General features: G+C 40.2%; 1 protein-coding gene across 2 annotated transcripts in view; it reads right to left on the minus strand.

Annotated features, from left to right (window-relative positions):
- Poln (DNA polymerase nu) overlaps positions 1-22160 on the minus strand; it is a 158282-nt gene that overhangs the window by 77483 nt on the left and 58639 nt on the right. For both annotated transcript variants that reach the window (XM_036201016.1, XM_036201017.1), the window contains 4 exons: positions 21487-21582; positions 12981-13037; positions 12072-12125; positions 10877-10942 (listed from right to left, as the gene is read on the minus strand). In XM_036201016.1, coding sequence (XP_036056909.1) covers positions 10877-10942; positions 12072-12125; positions 12981-13037; positions 21487-21582 — 273 coding nt within the window. The remainder of the gene's footprint in view (positions 1-10876; positions 10943-12071; positions 12126-12980; positions 13038-21486; positions 21583-22160) is intronic.

Raw genomic sequence — 22160 nt, forward strand, 5'->3', positions numbered from 1 at the left:
TTGGTGTGTTTAATGTGGAGTGTCTGTAGAGGTCAGAAAGCTAGAAAAGGTCCATGACAGAGGAAGAGGCCTTCTTAAGGTTGGACGTAGGTAGCAGAACATAAATGATATGAAAGTAGACAAGGGAAATAATGAGTTTAAGTGGAGATGAGGATAGAGAAGTAGGGGAGGGAAAGCTAAAGACATGAAAAGCCTTATGAGGACCTGCTACTTTGTAATCTAATTTAGAAATATATGTATTATATATTAACTATATGTTTAAAGAAGCTTCAGTGGTTAGAGAGAGAGCTCACAGTTAACAGTAGTATCAGCTCTTCTTCCTGAGGACAGGGGTTTGATCTCCAGACCCACATAGTAGCTTAAAATTGTAACTCCAGTCTCAGTGGATCTGACACCCTCTTCTGGCTTCCACAGGCAACTGCATGCATGTGGTACACAGACATACAGGCAGGCAAGACCATGCACATAAAAATAATTTTCTTTCTCAAAAAAGGAGTTTCACTCTGGCCAGACAACAATCCCTCTGGTGAACAGCTTTGGAACTAGACCTTTAGACTTTCATGGTAGAAATGGGTTCTATCAATACTCCATCTCATAAATAATTTTAGGGTTATCATCTCTCTAGAAGGGAATAATAGCATAGGAAAGAATGGAATACATTTCTATATGGAAACATGCATTGCCTCCTCCTGTAAATCAATCTAGTTGGTGTCAACCACTTGGCCAAGGAACCACCCCTAGGAAGGTGTATTCATCTTAAGCCATATTAAAAAGGAAGGGGCAATAATTAGCCCTTTAGAGATAGTGTACTACTCCTCAGATTTCTTACTCCTGAGCATAGTCATTTCAAATCTGCCAGGAGGTTCTGTTGAGACTTAGAAAGGCATAACTTTCCCCTTTTCTTCTCTTCTGTCTCTTTTGAACGAAGGCCAGAACCTAAGTGTGCTTCCCCCCACTCCCCCCCCCTCCCCGGTATTTTAGGCTTTCTTACATTTTTCTCTAAATCTCCCTCTCTGCTTGTGGCTGCTTGTCTACCAACTGAACTCTACACAGGCTTAATTCAAATGGCATGGCTTTTTTCTCAACTTTTTTTGAGGCAGGGTTTCTCTGTGTAGCCCTGGCTGTCCTGGAACTCGCTCTGTAGATCAGGCTGGCCTCAAACTCACAGAGATCTGCCTGCCTCTGCTGGGATTAAAGGCGTGCGCCACCACAGCCTGTTCTGGCAAAGCATGGCTTCTTTCCCTTCTCTATTCTCCTCCCCTGGGCAGCTAGTGGGATTTCAACTTGCCTGCTCTGTTTGGTTTTGTTGTTGTTTGTTCTGTTTTTCTCCTAAACTGTAATAAAATTTAAAGGACTTTGATTGTTAGTATGCTGGCATGGATGGATGGATACCGCTGCTCCCAGAAGCCATGGGTTATTAAATGAAAATCTCAGTGTCAGGCATGGAACAGCCTCCTATGAGTTGTTGGTCAAGGAGGTTCTAGAATCCTGTGTCCTTCAAAAAATACAGGCTATTGCTGTTATGTTTGGTTGCTCGTCAGAATTCGATGGTTAAACCCTATTGCTAAAGATCTCACACTCTTTGATTGCAGGACATAAACAAGTAAAGCTAGAACTGACCTGAAAACTCCTCTGCTAGCTAGTATTTATAATGCCTACTATGCAGGAGAAGAGTCATCACTGGTTTTACCAGAGGTGGACCCTGCATGCTACAATACTAACTTGCCAGATGTGCTCACTGGTGCAATACCTTTGCTTCCACAGAAGTAATTCATGTTTAGTCCTATAAATCTGATCAAAAGCCCCTGGGCTTTAGGTAAGTGATAGGTCACAGAGGAATCTACTACTGTTTCGCTAAATGGACATGTTGTCAGATTGTCTTTTAAATATTTCTTAGTTTACACCCAAAGATTAGTGCTGTTGACAACCTTCATCAGAGAAGCTTCTTTTTTACAGTGAGCAGGAGTTACTGCAGAGACTCATGACTGGTCAAAGTGCTGAGAATAAGTGACTGCTGAGTGCTCACCCTAACTGGAACATCTATACAACCCCTCTTTTAGGGTCAGGGAACATCACAGAAGAAAGTGAGGAAAGAATGTAAAAGATGGAGGATAAGGAGTATATGAAACACTGTCTTCTGAATATGACATAGCTATTGCACTCATGAACTCAGCAGCTATTGTTACTTGTACAAGACCTACACAAGATCTGAACCCATCAACATTCTGACATGAATGGGGAAGGGACACATGAACCTCCCCTCCCCCATTGAGGAGCTATGGCAGTAAATACCTGCTGAAGCACACCCAAATGGCCGCATACTTTAATCCCAGAACTCAGGAGACAGAGGCAAAAGAAATCTCTGTGAGCTAGAATCCAGCCTGATCTATACAGACCAGCAAAGACACAGTGGTACCATCTCTCAAAAAAGAAAGGAAAGAAAAAAAGAGCAAAGCAGCACATATATACCTAGTGTATGACCCAGCTATTATTATATAAGTATTATACATATATACATAAAGAACATGCATGAATATACATACCTACATCCCAAACAGGAAACAATCCTACATGGGTCAATAAAGGAATTCATAAACAAACTATGGTACACAGATTGAATGGAATACTGCTCAGCAATAAAAAAAAAAAAAAAAAGAAGGGGTTGGGGATTTAGCTCAGTGGTAGAGCGCTTGCCTAGCAAGCGAAAGGTCCTGGGTTTGGTCCTCAGCTCTGAAAGAAAAAAAAATTAAAAAATTTAAAAAAAAAAGAAAGTATTAGCCGGGGGTGGTGGTGCATGGCTTTAATCCTAGCACTTGGGAGGCAGAGGCAGGTGGGTCTCTGTGAGTTTGAGGCCAGCCTGGTCTACATAGTGAGTTCCAGGACAGCCAGAGCTGTTACACAGAAAAACTCTGTCTCAAAAGATCAAAAAAAAAAAAAAAGAAAAGAAAAGAAAAAAAGAAAGTATTGAAACACAGTTCAACATGCATGAATCTCAAAATAATAACTCTGCCAAAGAAGTCAGACAAAAAGATAAACACCATGTGGCTCCATCAACATAAACTTCCTGGAAATGTAAGTGATCTATAATGACAAAATGGGGACACGCATACAAGTTGAGGGAAGACATTATGAAGGGTCACAAGGATAGTTCAGGTGATAGATATGTCCACTATTTTGGTTGTGGGGGTAGTTTCATAGTTGAATCTATACACCACATCATAATTCATCAAATTCATCACTGTTAGTAACATATGAAGTTTCTGGTATATCAATTTTGTCTCAATAAAGCTGTTAAAAATGAAAAAAGTCAAGGTGGCATTTTTGCTCCTGGTAGGATTTAGTGAGTACATTCCACTGAATACAGCTATGAAAACCAGACAGAATGCACAGGGTAGCATTCTGAAGATGCTGATAAATTAGAGCAGGACACAGACTGGAGAAGCAGACTAGAATCTGAAACTCTCAGACACCAAGTTGATCATTTGTCTCCCTCAGTACCCACGTTTTGTACTCAACACGTGGTTAGTGGCAGAGAGCGCAGTGGCTTCAGATTATTAAAGCTCAGGTTGCTGGTTAGAAGACCCAGGAAAGGGACTGCTAGGTTGCTGGTCAGAAAACCCAGAAACAACATCCAGTGGTACCACAGCCATCAGAACCTGTAGCCTGAGCCTAACCAGGCCAACTGCCCACTAAAACAAAAGTATCAACATTTTAGTAGATTTTAAAAATAAGACTCAACTTTCAAAATGTAATATTCAAAATGTCTAGTAAATAGCCCCAAATGCCCTAGCACAGAAGTAGGAAAGTCTCAAGTCACATGGGGAGAAAAAAACAACCCAAAGATGTAGCACCAGGAGGATACAAACATTGGTCTTTTCTTTTCTTCTCTCCCTTTCCTCCTCCCCTCCCCCCTCTCTCTTTAGAGACATGCCCTCACTACACAGCTCTAGTTGTCCTGGAACTCACTATGTAGACCTGGCTGGCCTCAAAATCATAAATATTTGCCTGTCTCTACCTCCTGAGTGCTGGGATAAAAAGTGTGTGCTAGCCGGGTGGTGGTGGTGCATTCCTGTAATCCCAGCACTCGGGAGGCAGAGGCAGGTGGATCTCTGTGAGTTCGAGGCCAGCCTGGTCCACAGAGCTAGTCCAGGACAGACTCCAAAGCTACAAAGAAACCCTGTCTTGAACCGCCCCCCCCCAAAAAAAGTGTGTGCTACCATGCCTGGGGATATTTTCTGTCTTTCTTTTTTGGGGGGCAGGATGTTTCAAGATATGGTGTCACTGTGTTGTGTAGCCCTGGCTGTCCTGGAACTCACTCTGTAGACCAGGCTGGCCTCAAACTCAGAAATTCACCTGCTTCTGCCTCTGCGATTAAAGGCGTGTGCCACCAACTCCTGGCCTGGCAGTATTTTCTAACAGAGACTTAAGCAGCTATTGTAAAAAAATGTGTCAATGTGATTACTTTACATGCCCTGATGAAACTTCAGCATAATCAATTAAATCAATGTTTTTATAATTATTAATTTTATTATTAACTATTTTATAATTATTTTATTTCAGTGAAACCTATTATTGTTTCACCGAAATGTCAAAATATAGAAAAAGGTGAAGGAAACCAAAGCATGTTACACTTTCCATCACTAGAAGCAGAATAACACAGAAACAGGTGGAAGTGACCAGCAGGTGGCAGGGACTTTCTCTTGGGAGGGGTGTATGTGAAAAAAAAAGACAGTTTTCTGCAAATATTGCAGTTACAAATGATCTTTAAAAATATTAATCAGTGCGGGCGGTGGTGGCGCATGCCTTTAATCCCAGCACTTGGGAGGCAGAGGCAGGTGGATCTCTGTGAGTTCGAGGCCAGCCTGGTCCACAGAGCTAGTCCAGGATAGACTCCAAAGCTACAAAGAAACCCTGTCTTGAACCGCCCCCCCCCAAAAAAAGTGTGTGCTACCATGCCTGGGGATATTTTCTGTCTTTCTTTTTTGGGGGGCAGGATGTTTCAAGATATGGTGTCACTGTGTTGTGTAGCCCTGGCTGTCCTGGAACTCACTCTGTAGACCAGGCTGGCCTCAAACTCAGAAATTCATCTGCTTCTGCCTCTGCGATTAAAGGCGTGTGCCACCAACTCCTGGCCTGGCAGTATTTTCTAACAGAGACTTAAGCAGCTATTGTAAAAAAATGTGTCAATGTGATTACTTTACATGCCCTGATGAAACTTCAGCATAATCAATTAAATCAATGTTTTTATAATTATTAATTTTATTATTAACTATTTTATAATTATTTTATTTCAGTGAAACCTATTATTGTTTCACCGAAATGTCAAAATATAGAAAAAGGTGAAGGAAACCAAAGCATGTTACACTTTCCATCACTAGAAGCAGAATAACACAGAAACAGGTGGAAGTGACCAGCAGGTGGCAGGGACTTTCTCTTGGGAGGGGTGTATGTGAAAAAAAAAAGACAGTTTTCCGCAAATATTGCAGTTACAAATGATCTTTAAAAATATTAATCAGTGCGGGCGGTGGTGGCGCATGCCTTTAATCCCAGCACTTGGGAGGCAGAGCCAGGTGGATCTCTGTGAGTTCGAGGCCAGCCTGGGCTACCAAGTGAGTTCCAGGAAAGGCACAAAGCTACATAGGGAAACCCTGTCTGGAAAACAAACAAACAAAACAACAACAACAACAACAACAACAACAACAACAAAATTAATCAGTGACCGGAGAATTAGCTCAGCAGTTAAGAGCAGTTGTTGACTTTCTCAAAGTCAGAATGGCAAAGAGCAAGAAAACAACTGAGAACAGATGCTGAAGGGGACACAGAGGGAAGGGAGCCTCCATTCACTGTTGCTGGGATTGCAACTGGTCCAACTTCTAGAAATCAATGTGGAGAACCCTCAAAAAGCTAAAATTCATCTGTCATAGGACTCAGCTCTACTATTTCTTGGCTTATGCCCAAAGGACTCGACATTCTACTCCACAGATACTTGCTCAGCCATGTTCGATGCTGCTCTATTCACAATAGGTAGGAAATAGGTACAACCTAAATGCCCTCCAACTGATGAATAGATAATAAAAAACATGATTGATACATATACACGAGGAAATATTATTCAGATGTAAAGAAAATTGAAAGAATGAACTTTGCAGATAAATGGATGGAACTAGAAAAGATCATATTGCGTGAGGCAACTGAGACTCAAAATGACAAATGTCACATGTTCTCTCTCATCTGTGGTGTTTAGCTCCCAGATTTCAGATGTGAGTGTATAAACTGGCGTAACTACAGAAGCCAGGAAAATAAAAGGGGGCCATGGCAGGAGGAGCAGCAGAACAGGGGAATAATAGAGTACAAGTGATTTGACAGGGGAAATGTGAAAAATGGGGAGGTAGGATTAAGGAAAGAGATAAATACAAAAGGAAGAAGGAGGGTAAAATAACAGTAAGGATTTTTGAAAAAAGTTGTATATTATTTATCTACCTAAATTTACAAATAATACATCTAAGTCTTGGGTATGTTTATATATATATATATATTTCAAGTTAAATTTTCCCATTTGGGCTGACACTTAAGAGCCATACACTATCAAACTAAAGCTCCAGACCAACCATGAGAAGCCACAGGCTAATGCTGTAGCCCTTAGTTGACTCCCAGAGGTGGAAGGTAAGTTGATATTGCTGAAGATACCATGTACCTTGAACATATAACCCAGAGGACCTGAGCTGGATCCTGGAGGAGAATCTATCATTGCCATTTTACTAAACCAGCAAAATCTCTAACTACATTTAAAATACTTATCTTTATACTCATAGGTTAAGTGTAGTTCTCACACTTATCAGAATCTTCTGATTTGCAACAGAGACCATTACAGAAAAACCATGAACTGGTCAAAACACAGAGAATCAGAGATCATGTGGTGTCTAGATCCAATAGTTACATATACAACACAATTCCTGCACCTAAGACTCAGAGATCATTTCAGAAGACGGGGCAGAAGAGTCAGAGGAACAGGAAGTTTGTTGTGAGGTTGCGTCTCCTAGGAAAGTCAGAGAAGCTCCACCCATGAAGTCTTATCAAAACAGCAGTCTAAACAGATTCTAAACAATGACAACACCAATAGACATGATAACACGGAAGGAAGAGATCATATCGACTAGACAAAGAACTACAGACAACTAAGGAATGCTGAGAGCAGGAGAAACAGTCTTCCCCAAGGAGGAGCTCTGGAAATGGTTATTCAATACCAAGTAACATTATACAGAATGAGCAGGTTAGATTTATAGATTTAAAGACAATATGTAACAAAGAAAAAGAGGCAATGAATTTGAGAGGGGGCAAGAGCAGCAGCATGGAGGGACATGTGGGAAGGAGGAAGGGAAGCAGGGGAAATGATATAATTATATTTCAAAAATAAAAATATCATAAAGCCAGGTATAGAGTAGATGGATCTCTGTTTGAGGCCAGCCTAGTCTACATAGTGAATTCCAGGACAGCCAGAGCTACATAGTGAGACCCTGTCTTGAAATAAACAAAAATATATTTTTTTAAAGAGCATTTGGTACTCTTTCAGAAGTCTCAAGTTGGATGCCTAGCACCCACATGGCAGCACACAATGGTCTGTAACTCTAGTTCTAGGGTATCCAATGCCCTCTGCAGGTACCAGGCACACACATGGTACATAATACACATACAATAATAAAATAAGTAAGTCTAAATATATTTGTCAGAAATCAGAATGAAGCCCAGTGGTAGAGCTCATACCTAGCATGTGCAAAGCTTATGGTTAATCAACTGAATTTTGTTCAGTTAAAGGAAAACTGTAATTCAAACTCCAGACATCCTATGGTAATAATATCTGGTTAAATAATATACAGCTGGACTCAAGTTTTATGTGTAAAAACATGAAAATACTAATATTATGAGACAACAGAGGTAAACATTGAATTAATCTTGGTCAGAGGAAAGTCTGTCTGAGAAGATCTGGAGACATAACTAATCAGGAACTACAGCCTGGGGACAGTGGGAAGTACCACGTACATGGCTCATGGCAGAGATGAGGGCTAAACTTAGAAGACAATATGACAAAGCTATCAAAGAAAAAATGGAACATCCTTTGAAAGGACACATTCTCAGAATGCTCTTTGCAGTGGGGCCTGAACTCATGAAGCTCAGAGAGAGCCACATGTTTATGATTCACTCTCATAGGTATCTGCACAACCCAAGTGAAATATTACTTTAACTATGTGTAAGGTATGTTACATTTGTTGATGTTGCATTTGTTTAACAATATCAAGATGTGTTGCTTTGCCTGAGTAAGGCACCTGATTGGTCTAGTAAAAAGCTGAACAGTCAATAGCTAGGCAGTAGAGGGATAGGCAGGGCTGGTAGGCAGAAAGAATAAGAAGGAGGAGGAATCTAGGTCAGAGAGAGTGAAAGAGAGAGAGGAAGAAGGAAGAGGAAGAGGAGGGAGAGGAGGAGGAGAAAGAGGAGGAGGAGGAAGAGAGAGAAAGAGAGGGAGACACCCAGGGCCAGATACAGAGTAGGACATACAGAATGAAAGAAAAGTAAAAAGCCCCAAGGCAAAGTGAAGACGTCAAGAGAAATAGGTTAATTTAAGTTATAAGAGCTAGTGGGACAAGCTTAAGATAAGGCCAGATATTCATAACTAATAGTAAGTCTCAGTGTCTTTATTTGGGGGCTGGTTGGTGGCCCAAAAGTAAGCCTGCTACAGGACTGTAACAAGCAGATGCTGGCAGAAAAAAAAAGCAAGAAACAGAGAAAGAAATCTGCCAGAGACACTCAAAGAGGGCCTGAACCTGTAGTATTGTAGACCAGGTGGATGTATACTCTGAAAGGTAGACATCCTCATGGTCACCTCCTAGAGCAAGTGTGAGAGACCTGAAAGACAACTGACCCAAGAGTTTATAGTACCAGAGCAGGCTCCCTGTGCTCAAGAGAGCACCCACACCAAGCTGGCCTCTTTTTCCTCCTTGCACAGTCACCTGAGTTAGGTCAGCAGGTGCCTCTTCTGCCTATGTCACTGGAAAAAAAAAATATATATATATCTATCTAGACAGACAGATAGATGCCTAGTATAATGGCTGGACTTTGTTGTCAACTTGACTACATCTGCAATTAACTAAAACCCAAGTGGCAGGGTACACCTGTGAGGGATTTATTTTCCTTAATTAAGTCACTGGAAGTAGGAATACCCACTTTTAATCTGAATCTTTTGAGATGGAAAGATATACCTTTAATCTGGGCCACGCCTTCTGGTGGCAGTCTATATAAAGGACATGGAAGAAGGAAGCTTACTCTCTTTGCCTGCTTGTTCTTACTCTTGCTGGCAAGTCCATTCCTCTACTGGCATTAATGCCTACTTCTTCATATTGTGAAGGTCAGTAGAGACATTCAGCCTCCTGTACTGAACAACTACTGGATTATTGGGCTTTCTGTTGGTAGATAGCTGGACTAGAGCCTGTAGATCACTCTAATGAATCATCTTTCTACATCTATATAGAGAGAGTCATTCTATCAGTTCTGTTCCTCTAGAGCAGTGGTTCTCAACCTGTAAGTTGTGGGCTGAATGACCCATTCACAGGGGTGGCATAAAACCACCAAAAAACACTGGTATTTCTATTAAAATTCATAACAGTAGCAAAATCACAGTTATGAAGTAGCAACAAAAATAATTTTATGGTTGGGGGTCGCAGCATTAGGAAGGTTGAGAACCGCTGCTCTAGAGAACCCTGACTAATACATCTGGTAAAGCTCTAGCTACTAATCAGGGACTAATGGGAAGAACAGATAGGAAAAGATGACTTACATTTTCTTCTTCTTTAAACTTCCACATTATTTTATGTCAAACATTTCTAATTATAAATATTATTTAGTTTATATTTGTATTAGTCACATATGTAATTCAAGAATTTAAATATAAGTGGACTCAGATTGATATATAGTAGCAAGAGATATTAAAAATAAAATTATAGAAAATAGTATTTTATGAACATATGTTTAGTAGAAAGTATAAAAAGAAGACTTTCCAACTTGAATAAAAGTGATATTTGTTAGACTATATTTCTTTCTATGCTTGAAGAACTTTTCCATGAGAAATTAGTAACAAATCTCTGTGTGTATATATACATGTTTGTATGGGTGTGTGCATGTGAACACCAGAAAACAACCTTGGGTGTCATTCCTCAGGAGCCATCTACTTTGTTTTTTGAAATGAGGCCTCTTATTGGCCCCAAACTCACCAAATAAGCTAAGCTGGCTAGCCATCAAGTCCCAAGGACCTTTCTGTTCCCACCTCTGCAACCCTGGAATTATAAGCATACACGACTACCCCCAGCATTTTTATATGGGTGTTAGTGATTGAACTCCTCAGGTCCCCATGCTTGTGCTGCAAGCACATTACCTAGTTCTCCTTTGTATCAGAAGTATGAAGCCGTTTAGAAAGCTATCTGGGAGTGGTGCACACCTGTGACCTTAGCACTCAGGAGGCTGCACCTAGGCTACAAAGCAAGACCTTATCTTTTAAACAGACCCAAAAAGTATCGTTAAAACTACATCATAAATGCAAGGGAATTTATAACTTTCCATTAAAAATAGTCTTTAGAAATTACAAAATGGAGACGGTTTTCATCAGATAACACTTTTGGAAGCCAGCTTCCCAGGAAAACCCTGAAAAGGGCAATGGAGAGAGGCACATCACTGAAGTGCCTGAGTTTCTTGTTCTTATAGAAGAGTTGATGCCTCAATACCAGAGAAATAAACATGTGGAGTCAAACACAATTAGCAGCATGAAGTCCCCTTCTGGGAATAGTGCAGAACCAAACATACAGTGAGACACAGAAACGGTCAAGTAACTTACAGGATGCTTGGCTGAAAGTCTCCCTGTCACAGTTCCGGTCTGATTCCACGTAGAAGAGATGGAGCCCTTGATCATTTAAGAAGAATCAGTTCAAACCCAGGCAATATGATGTAAGGAAGAACACACAGACTCTCCACTACAACCCTCCTTGCTCTTGAACATTATAAAGCAGTCTTGGGATCAGAGCCAGCTGTCCCCTCTAACCCAAATAGAAGCAGCACCAGGACAAGTAGATCCATGTCAGTTATTAAGTCTATGTGTGGGTTAAGGGCTGTAGGGACAGCATAAACTCAAAGTGGGATTATGTCACAATGCTGTGGCTTGTTGTGAAGTCTTATAAGTCACAGAGACCCCTGACTGTACTTTTCTCATGTGCAAATTGAAATAGTAATGTCTACCTGTGATGGATATTATTGGTTATTGACTTAACTATATCTTAAATTAACTAAAACTCAAGTGGCTGGGTATGCCTATGAGGGATTTTTTTCTTAATTAAATAATTTGAAGTGGGAAGACCCCCCTTTTAATGTGGATCTTTTGTGGTGGGAAGATACACCTTTAATCCAGATCTTTGGAGGTGGGAAGATCCACCTTTAAACTGGGCCACACTTTCTGCTGGTGGCCTATATAAAGAACATAGGAGAAAGCTTGCTCTCTTTTTGCCTGTTTTCTCTCATTGCGAATCCATTCCTTTACTGGTATTGGAGCCTACTTCTTTGGGATTCCAGCATACACTGAAGACTAACTGAGACACCCAGCCTTGTGGACTGAACAACTACTGGATTCTTGGACTTTCTGTTGATAGACAGCCATTGTTGGACTAGCTGGACCACAGTCTGTAATCCATTCTAATATATCCCCTTTGTGTGTGTGTGTGTGTGTGTGTGTGTGTGTGTGTGTGTGTGTATTCACAAGTATGTTCTTCTAGAGAATTCTGAGAGCCTTAAATGGCTCTAGAAAAAGACATTACTGTGATGTGAAAGCAGGCTAGCTGCTGAACTGCCTCTTATATGGAGGATCTGAAGGCATAAAACTAACCTGCATTGTGTGGATATTGAATAATATGACCACAGTCCATAGTTCCAAGAATGATGAACTTTTCCTTCTTTACTGGGATTGTAAAAGTGGCATATGTATCTGAACTCAAAATAAACCTTAGTTCTAATCCCAATTTCTTTTTGTTAAGCTTTGTTACCTTTTTCATATAAGCTAGTAATCCATCTACAAAAGTTGACTTGATCTTGTGAACCTACATCATAAAGACAAGAATAGTTATGTTCTTAAACTTGTTTAAGTACTCAAAGAGACCAACTGCAGAGCAGTAGTTGACATAGGGCTGGGCATGTGGTACAGAATTCACCTTGGACAACCTTAAGTAGTGCCAGGATTGAATAACACAAGTCCACAAAGAAAGATGCCCGTCTGTTATTCTGCAACATTTCTAGGCTACAGAGAAGCTGCAAAGTTGAGCAAATTCTCAAATATTAATTTCAGTATTCCCAGCAGTGGGGCTCTTTCTAGTTCTTTCCCAACCCTTATATTATTCCAGGAGGATGGCTGGTTTGGTATCAGTGTATTTCTGCAGGACAGGGTCTAAGCAAATAACAGCACTGTTGATTGGTTTGTAAATGTGATTACGGGTAACAGAAACCATGAAGTAAAGGACAGGTATGTGAACAGAGAAAACATGAATAGCTAAGAGAGGAAAGGGGGCATACCAGTAAACACCCAGTAAACATCACTGTCCTAGAGCTGGAAACCAGAGGAATGACCGGACTTTTGTGAGAATTGGTACAAGTCTTATTCTCACTTGAAGGGACAGGGGGACAGGCCATCAGTCTCCTTTCACATATAACTCCTTGGGCTCCCAATGTTGGGCAAAGCAGACTCAGACTTGAGTAAGATAACATCAGGATATGAAGAAGCAGGGCTGACATGAAGTTGGTTGAGGAAATTTTATTTCTTTAGAATACTGTTCACACGCATCAGCAAACATGGGGCTGTGAATAGAGACAGGGTTGGACAGTTTTCCTTCATCACAAACCATTTACACACACACATACACACACACACACACACACACACACACACACAGTCAACTTACCTGTCTATATTCCAAAATTATCTTGGGTAATGGGTGAAGATCTTGTAGAGAATTTAACTAAAAAATGAAAATATGTATTACCAATATAATTTCTTCATTTCAACAATGCAAATGTTTACTTTCAACTGGAGAGTGTCCTAGTAATAAATAATGTAACCTAACATATTTTCCAACATGAAGACTCATAGCAAACTCAGATTATCAGGTGTCTTAATCCCAACCCTTTACAAAGTCATTCTGATATCTACCCAGGAACTAAATTATTTCACATGAGCTAAGAAATAAGAGTCTTCTTCAGATCTTAAATTAGCAAAATCTAAATCCCACATAAAGGAATAAGTCAGGTGCCTCCAAACATAAAATCCATGCTATAGCAGCACCCAACATTTGACTCAGAAATCTGGGTGAAACTTCAGGGAGGTAGCACAAGCTTTGAATCCTAAAGCTACAGTATTGAACAAACAGTACTGATCCTAATCTGTTGATATGAAGTTCAAAAAGAGGAAAAAGTAGCCTGTAGTGGTAGACAGAGCTCAGGGTCTGAAAAGAAGCAGGAACACCTAGGAGAATGAAATATTTATTTCTTGCCACACAGCAGTTACATGGTATTATCATAAGCTTTCTGTCTTAGTAGGTTGAACATACCTAAAAACATACCATACCAACAAAGCCACACCTCCTAAAAGTATCTGTTAATATTCTGACCCATCCCTTGAAATCTCACGCTTTGGGGCCTCCCTGGGTCCTGACCTAAAAGCCTCGTTTTAAGGAAAACTCCCTCCCTTTCCTCTCTTCCGCTCTCTTTCTTCCCCACCATGAGGTGCACACATCTCCACTTTTCCTCTCTTCTCTTGTCTTCCTCTCTCTCCTTTCTGTCTTTCTGTCTCTTTATCTCTATATTATAATGAACTCTTTCCGAGATGATGCAGCACCTGGGTTGTAAATGAATGTCAGTCACCACCACCATGCCTGCATGGTGTCTTGCCTGAAGAGGGCAAATTCCATAACCCTTTTCTTTTATCCTTAACTCTAAAGCCAGAACCATGTGGCCAAAGCTGCTAAGTTCTGCTGCTTGCTGGGGTTGGAAAATGGCCCCCTCATTCAATTACATCTTTGCTAGCTTTATAGGTTTTTGTTTTGTTTTTTGTTTTTGTTTTTGTTTTTTTTTTTTTTTTTGAGCTGAAGATCAAACCCAGGGCCTTGAGCTTGCTAGGCAAGTGCTCTACCACTGAGCTAAATCCCCAACCCTAGCTTTATGCTTTTGATTGTTAACTTTACTGCCTAAGCTTAGCTGTCTTTGAACTTGCTCTGTACACCAGGTTGGCCTCAAACCCAGAGATCTTCAATTATATCTTCACCAGCTGCTACATTTAGCACATTCTTTCCTCCCAGTACCACATCATCATTTTACAAATAGAAGATCTGAAGCTGAAGAAGTAACTTATATATGGTCACACTGCCTTTATTAGCAGCAAACAAGACATCCTAACAATCCTGAGTTCTTGGGATGTTAATGAAAGAGTCTCTGATGTGAGATATTGTTCTAGTTAGATGACTGGAGGACCATAGGAGAGCACAAGACAGAAGAAAAGAAGTAAGGTACATACAGAATAAGAGAAAGTGTCTCTCTATATAATTTATATTCACTTGTGACTATGACTATATATATGTAAATATATCTCTTCGTTATGTTACAGAACAAAATTCTCCAAATTTAAAGCATCTTAGCAAAAAAAAAAATCATACACATATATATGCTTTTCATTGACTCACAGTGGTTGCACACATATGTGGGGCACGGTGTGACATCTCTGTGTTCAATGACCCAATAAACAACTGTCACTTAAAAAAAACATTTTTACCAGCTTTCTGTTTTCCACAGTTTTCTTCACTGCCTAAGATTGGCTGTCCTTGAATTTGCTCTATAGAACAGGTTGGCCTCAAACCCAGAGATCCACCAGCCTCTGCCTTCTGAGTGCTGGAATTAAAGGCATGCACCACCACACTTAGCTCTAAGCTTTTCTGTAATTCCTTTTCACAATTTGGAAATTTAGCTGGGTCAGATCTTGCCCTGAGATCACCATTCCCTTTACTCAATTTGTGTGTGTTTTGAGATAGGGTTTCTCTGTGCAGTTTTGGTGCCTGTCTTGGATCTTGTGCTGAAGACCAGGCTGGCCTTGAATCTCACAGAGATCCACCTGGCTCTACCTCCCTAGTGCTGGGATTAAAGACGTCACCCACCATCACCAGCACTGCCCTGTTTCTTAATTGGCTGCTTCTAGGGTATCTGTTTGAGTTGTTACGGCACATTCCTGAGGTTCTTCCCAAAACTGAGTACAGCCCCTGGTCATCAGGTGGTCTAAGATGGTGGCCCTTCCCTAAGACGGAGTCTGCAAAGTCAAGTCTAGGCCTTCATATTGCCTTCACAGTGTGTAGAAAGTACCTACAGGCCTTACTGTAGCCAGAGGATATTCTTTTTTTTTGGGGGGGGTGGATTTCAAGACAGGGTTTCTCTGTGTAGTCTTGGCTGTTCTGGAACTTGCTTTGTAGACCAGGCTGGCCTCAAACTCAAAGAGATCAACCTGACTCTGCCTCCCAAGTGCTGTAATTAAAGGCATTTGCCACCACACCCAGCTAAGAGGATATTCTTTTTTTTTTATTTTATTTTATGTGCATTGGTATTTTTTTTAGATTTATTTATTAATCCCCCATTTTATTTGTTTATTTATTTTTTTATTATCAGCTTGATACAGTATAAATTCTTATCCTAATAGTGAAATGTTTGATTGAGGCTTGCCCAGTAATTGAGTAAACCCAAAACTTATTATAAGCCACAGTCTTCCTAGGGTCCCCCCTGCTATATAGCCTTCCTGGTTCTGTGGGTTGCAGTCTGATTGTTCTTTGCTTTATATCTAGAATCCACTTATGAGTGAGTACATACCATGTTTGTTCTTCTGGGTTTGGGTTACCTCACTCAGGATGACATTTTCTAGTTCCATCCATTTGCCTGCAAATTTCATGCTGTCATTGTTTTTCTTTGCTGAGTAGTATAGTACTTCATTGTGTATATGTACCACATTTTCTTAATCCATTCTTCAGTTGATAGGCATCTAGGTTGTTTCTATGTTCTGGCTATTACAAATAGTGCTGCTATGAACATAGTTGAGCGTGTATCTTTGTGGTATGGTTGAGCATTCCTTGGGTATATGCCCAAGAGTGGTTATGGCTGGGTCTTGAGGTAGATCAATTCCCAATTTTCTGAGAAATTGCTGTACTGATTTCCACAGTGGTTGTACAAGTTTGCATTCCCACCAACAATGGAGGAGTGTTCCCTTTGCTCTGCATCCTCCCCAACATTGACTGTCATTAGTGATTTTGATCTTAGCCATTCTGACAGGTGTAAGGTGGTATCACAGAGTTGTTTTGATTTGCATTTCTAAGAGGATATTTTTAAAATTATATTTAAGGTGACAATTATAAACTATCAGGCAAAAATTTGCTGTCAGTCTAGGGTCTATCTGTAGTGAGAACCATGGGCAGTTGGTGTTTGGATAGAAGTGCCACAGCCAAAGGACCGGAGACATGGTCTAGGGCTGTGTGTGATTTTGAAAGTGATAGGAAGACATGGCAAGTGTTTTCAGGGCAGCACCAAGATGTTTCCATAGCTTTAACACGTAGGTGTAGTAGTGAGACTCTGGAGAGGAGGTGTGGATTGACTTAAGTGACAGAGGACAAAGGTGATAAAGTGAGGATAGGAGGAAGGAGGCAGATTCAGAATACAGTTTGGAGGGAGAAACCACAGGATTTGCTGTGAGTGAGGCTGGAAGAAGGTCAAAGATGACCAAAAGATGTTACTGATCTTTTGGCAGTCTATCTTGTAGACCATCTTTAGTAACGTTAGGCATGCACAGACATACATACCCTCACTGAAATCTCACAAGGTCCTAGTAGTGAAAATACAATATAATACTTCCTTTACAGACCTGGAAATCAAAGTACGGTTAGATGAGGTAGGCATGAAGACTAACTTGAATCCTCTCCTCAATTCTGCACTGCCTATCCAGAACGGGATATTAATTTACTTTCTACACACTGAGAAAAAAAAAAGAAAAAAAAAAAAAAAAAGAAACCCTAACTAAGACACTTATCCTGTGATCTCTTTTGATCAAGCCCCTAGAGGAACATCCTCTATAGGAGATCCCTATTTTCCTACAACCTTCTGCTGAGCCTCACAAACTAAATGGGAGCAGTCAGTAAGTACAGGATCCCACAGTCCTTTGTTCTAAGTGCCAGCCTAGGCTAAGATGAGTGGACACAACTTTCCCTGTCACAAAGTCAAAATCAGGATGGCACAGAAAACCCAAACCAGCGCTTCAGTCACTGCTTCCCTACAGCAGTTTGAATCTACTTATTTACTCCAATCCACATCTCTTCAATGAGATTACTTGTCAGCTTTGAGCATCTAGGTGTACTCTAGGTACACTGCAGTCTCATTACTCTTTAAAACTGTATTCCTGGTCAGGTGGTGGTGGCGCACACCTTTAATCCCAGCAGTTGGGAGGCAGAGGCAGGTGGATTTCTGTGAGTTCAAGGCCAACCTGGGCTAGAGAGTGAGTTCCAGGACAGACTCCAAAGCTACACAGAGAAACCCTGTCTCAAAAAACAAAAAGAAAAACAAAAAGAATAGAGAGATGGCTCAGTGGTTAAGAGCACTGGCAGCTCTTCCAGAGGACCTGGGTTCAATTCCCAGCACCCACATGGCAGGTCACAACTGTCTGTAACTCCAGTTCCAGGGAACACCTGACACCCATGGCAAAACACCATGGACAGCCAGGGCTACACAGAGAAATCCTGTCTCCAAAAAAAAAAAAAAAAAAAAAAAAAAAAAATTTGCTTTAAACCAGGTAGGGTGAAATATATCTACAATCTCAGCACAACAAACAAACAAACAAACAAACAAAGGAGTTTGTTTTAAGAACAAAGCCTCAGAGGAGGTGCGCCAAGATAGTTAATTGGAAACAACCTCTGTGTGATGTCAATATTGAGAAAAGTGAGGGAAATGAGGATACACTCTAAACTGAAGAGATTAAAAAAAAAAAAACCACAAGAGATCACAGGACAAGTGTCTTAGTTAGGATTTCTATTGCTGTGTTGAAAACACCATGACCAAAAATCAAGTTGGGGAGGAAAGGTTTATTTGGCTTACATTTCTAATTCGCTGTTCATCATCGAAGGAAATCAGGACAGGAACTCACACAGGACAGAGACCTGGAAGCATGAACTGATGCAGGCCATGGAGGGGTGCTGCTACTGGCTTGCTCCCCATGGCTTGCTCAGCCTCCTTTCTTATAGAACCCAGACCACAGTAACTTGGTCCATTGATCAAAACTTTGGGGTCAATAAGATTATAATTACTTAGACTTGTGGGTCTAGGTTAAAATCATTCGGAGGTTTTTTATTCTCCGAGATGCCCAGGGATGGCTCCACCCACAATGGGCCCTCCCCCATCAATCACTAATTAAGAAAATGCCTTACATTAGGATCTTATGAAAGCATTTCCTCAATTAAGGTTCCCTCCTTTCAGAGAACTCTAGTTTGTAGTCAAGTTGACATAAGACTAGCCAGCACACAAATGAAAGTCAGGAGAAAAAGAAAGGCTAAGCAGTGGAAAGGAGGAACTAACTACCCATTTTTCCAGCAGCAGAGGAGGAATCATCTTGAGCAGAAACAAACAAACTTCAGAGTCTAGCTTTGCACTATAGGTCAAATGGACATAACAGATATCTATAGAACATCCCATCAAACAGAATACTCATTCTTTTTAGCATCTCATGGACCTTTCTCTAAAATAAGTCACATTTTAAGCTATCAAACAAGTCTTAAAATATTAAAAAATCAAAATAATTTCTTGAATAATGTCACATCATATTAGAATAAAGTAAGAAGTTGACAGCATGACAAACTACACAAATATGCAGAGAATATACACTATATTCTTGAATGGATAGTAGGATCAAGAAGACTAAAGAGTTCCTAAAATCAAATAAAAATTAAATCACATCTTATTAGAATCTTAGTGCTCATATTAAAAGATCAGAGAAATCTCAAATAAACTATTTAATAATGTACCTTCAGGTACATTAATTAAGGACAAGTCAAGTCTAAAAGCAATAGATGAAAAGAAATAATAAAATGAAGTGGGAACTAAAAAGAACAATATGAAATATCATCAAAATAGTTGATTTAAAAAAACAAATAAGATTGACAAATCCTTAGCCAAACTAATCAAAAGAAATGGAAAGAAGACCCAAATTAATAAAATTAAAGATGAAAAGGGGGGATTTCTATAATTTCCAGAGGATCATTAGGGAATAATTTGAAAACTTATACCCCCTACACACTGGAAACTTTAGAAGAAGTAGTAGATAAATTCCTAAATACATACAACCCACCCAAACAAACCTAAAGGGATAAAAACAGACAAATCCATAACAAGCAATATGATTGAGACAGTAATATAGACTCTCCCACCTATGAAAAACTCAAGGAGGAGGGCAGCTGGAGAGATGGCTTAATGGATAAGAGTGCTTCATGTATAAGCATGAGGAACTGAATCCAATTCCTGGCATCCACATAAAAGCTGTTGTGTGCAGACAGGTGAATCCTGGGAGCTCTCTGGTCAGCCAACCTAGCAAAAGTGGTGAGCTTCCTGGTTCAGTGAGAAACGCTGTCTCAAGGCACTGAGTTCAAGAATTATAGAAGATACCTGGTGTCTTCTTCTGGCCCATGTATGTGCACACATGGCACACACACTTGCACATTGGCATGTATACATCATGTAATACTTACTGAATGCACAAAGGAAAAAAAAAAAAGAAAAGCCCAAAATAGGTTGAATTCACTGTAGAATTTTGCCAAACCTTTAAAAAAGAGTTAACCAGGGCTGGAGAGATGGCTGTTCTTCTAGAGAAGTTCAATTCCCAGCAACCACATGGTGGCTCACAACCATCTGTAAAGAGATCTGGTGCCCTATTATGGCCTGCAAGCATGCATGTAGGCAGAACACTGTATACATAATAAATAATAATAAATCTATAAAAAAAAAGAGTTAACCAATGCTTCTCAATCTAGTCTAGAAATTAGAAAGGGAATGAGCACTGCAAAATTCATTTTGTGAAGCTAGTATTACTTTGATACTGAAGCCAGATTAAGAGCCTAGCAAAAACAACAACAAACTACAGATTCTCTGATGAACATAGACACAAAAATTCCATAAAATATTTGCAAACCAAGTTGAACAACACATTGAAATATCATGCTCCATGACCAAGTTGGCTTTATTTTAGGGATACAAAGATTGTACATATAACAAATAAAATCACATGGTTATGCCAATAGATACAGAAAGGGTCTTTGACAAGGCTCAAGATCTCTTTATGATAAAAGCTCTCAAGAAACTAGAAACAGAAAAAGCATATCTCAGTATAATAAAGGCCATATATGAAAACCTATAGCTAATATTACACTAAAACCAGTACAAGACAAGGGTGCCTATAACCACAACTCTTCATCAGTATTTGCCTATAGTTTTACTTGGATTATTAAGACAAAAAGAAAAAAAGAAAAGAAAAAGGAGACAAATAGAAACACAAAAAAGTCAAATTATCCTGTTGCCATGTGACTACTTGTCTGCCATTTGGCTGCTTGCTGACTGCCATGCCTAACTCAAAAGGCATGGCTTTCTCTCTTCCTCTTCTCTGTCTCCCTTCTCTGACAGCTTTGAAGATTTCCAGCTTATCTGCTCTGTTTTCTTCTAATCACTAACAAAATTGTCCTTGAACTAAAAACATCAACAACAACAAACAAAAAGCAAAACTGGGCCAAGGAGATACCTCAGAGGACAAAAGCACTTGTTCCACAAGCCTGATAGCCAGAGGTAGAGCCCCTAGAAGCTACATAAAATGTCAGATTCAGAAACTAGAGCAATGCCTCAGGGGCTAAGAGTGACTGCTGCTCTTACAAGGCACTCAAGTTCAGTTCCTAGCATGCACTTGAGTGGCTCATAATTGCCTGAAACTTCAGCTGCATTGGATCCAACTTTCTCTCCAGGCTTCCATAGCTACCTATAGTCATGAACGAGACACACAAGTATGTACATACACAAATACTCATTCTCTATCTCTCTCTCTCTCTCTCTCTCTCTCTCTCTCTCTCTCTCTCTCTCTCTCTCTCTCTCTCTCACACACACACACACACACACACACACACACACACACACACACACTCTTAAAAAGAGCAAAAATTGCACTAAATTATTGTTTGCCAGAAGTATAGCCAACCAGGCATTCCTAGAGAGTGCTACCTGCCCATCTGTTGGTGCACAGCCAGGAGCATAACCTTGGGTGGAAGCACCTTGTCTACAGGGTCTCCTGCCAGCACCGAAGGAAACCTGTACCTGGTACAGATACATCAGCATGTCAGAAAGATAAGGAAGCTAAACTCTTACCATGGCCTCTGATGTGGACAGCTGGTTCTGCAGCCCAGTTCTGGGAAGATGCTTCCTCTGACTCAATAGGTGCAGCTTCAACTTGCCAAAGAGGATCTTCAACAAAAGCAATGCACATGTGTGAAGAAAGATGCGAATTTGAGAAAATGAACATAACCATCATAGTTATAGCCAAGGCCTGAAGACATACACTGAAAAGAGTAAAAGAGGCTTAGCTCCTCATTTATAAGGACTTTGACTTAATGTATCTGAAAATGTTCATTACTTGTGAGAACATGAATAACATCACTTTCAGACAACATTATAAATTCAGAATAAAGCATCTTTTTAATTCATGAGTACAGTGATTTTTATTTGTACTGAAATTTGATTTTATTTGTATGTTAATAAATAAAGTTGCTTGGGGGTAGGAGCTAATAGCAAGCCATAGTAGAAGCTGGGCTGTGGTAGCTCACACCTTTAATCCCGATCACATGACAAGCAGATCTCTGTGTGTTCAAGGATACAGCTAGCATGGAGACACACTCCTTTAATCTCAATACCAACCATAGAGACCTAGAGGTCTGTATAGACAGGCAGTGATGAGGAGGTCATGTGGTTGGGTTTACAACCAATAAGAAAGCAGTATAGAAAGTCAATAAAAAGACAGACACACAGGAAGTAGGCTTCTTTCA

Source organism: Onychomys torridus, chromosome 10 (assembly GCF_903995425.1).
Source record: "Onychomys torridus chromosome 10, mOncTor1.1, whole genome shotgun sequence".
NCBI lineage: Eukaryota > Metazoa > Chordata > Mammalia > Rodentia > Cricetidae > Onychomys > Onychomys torridus.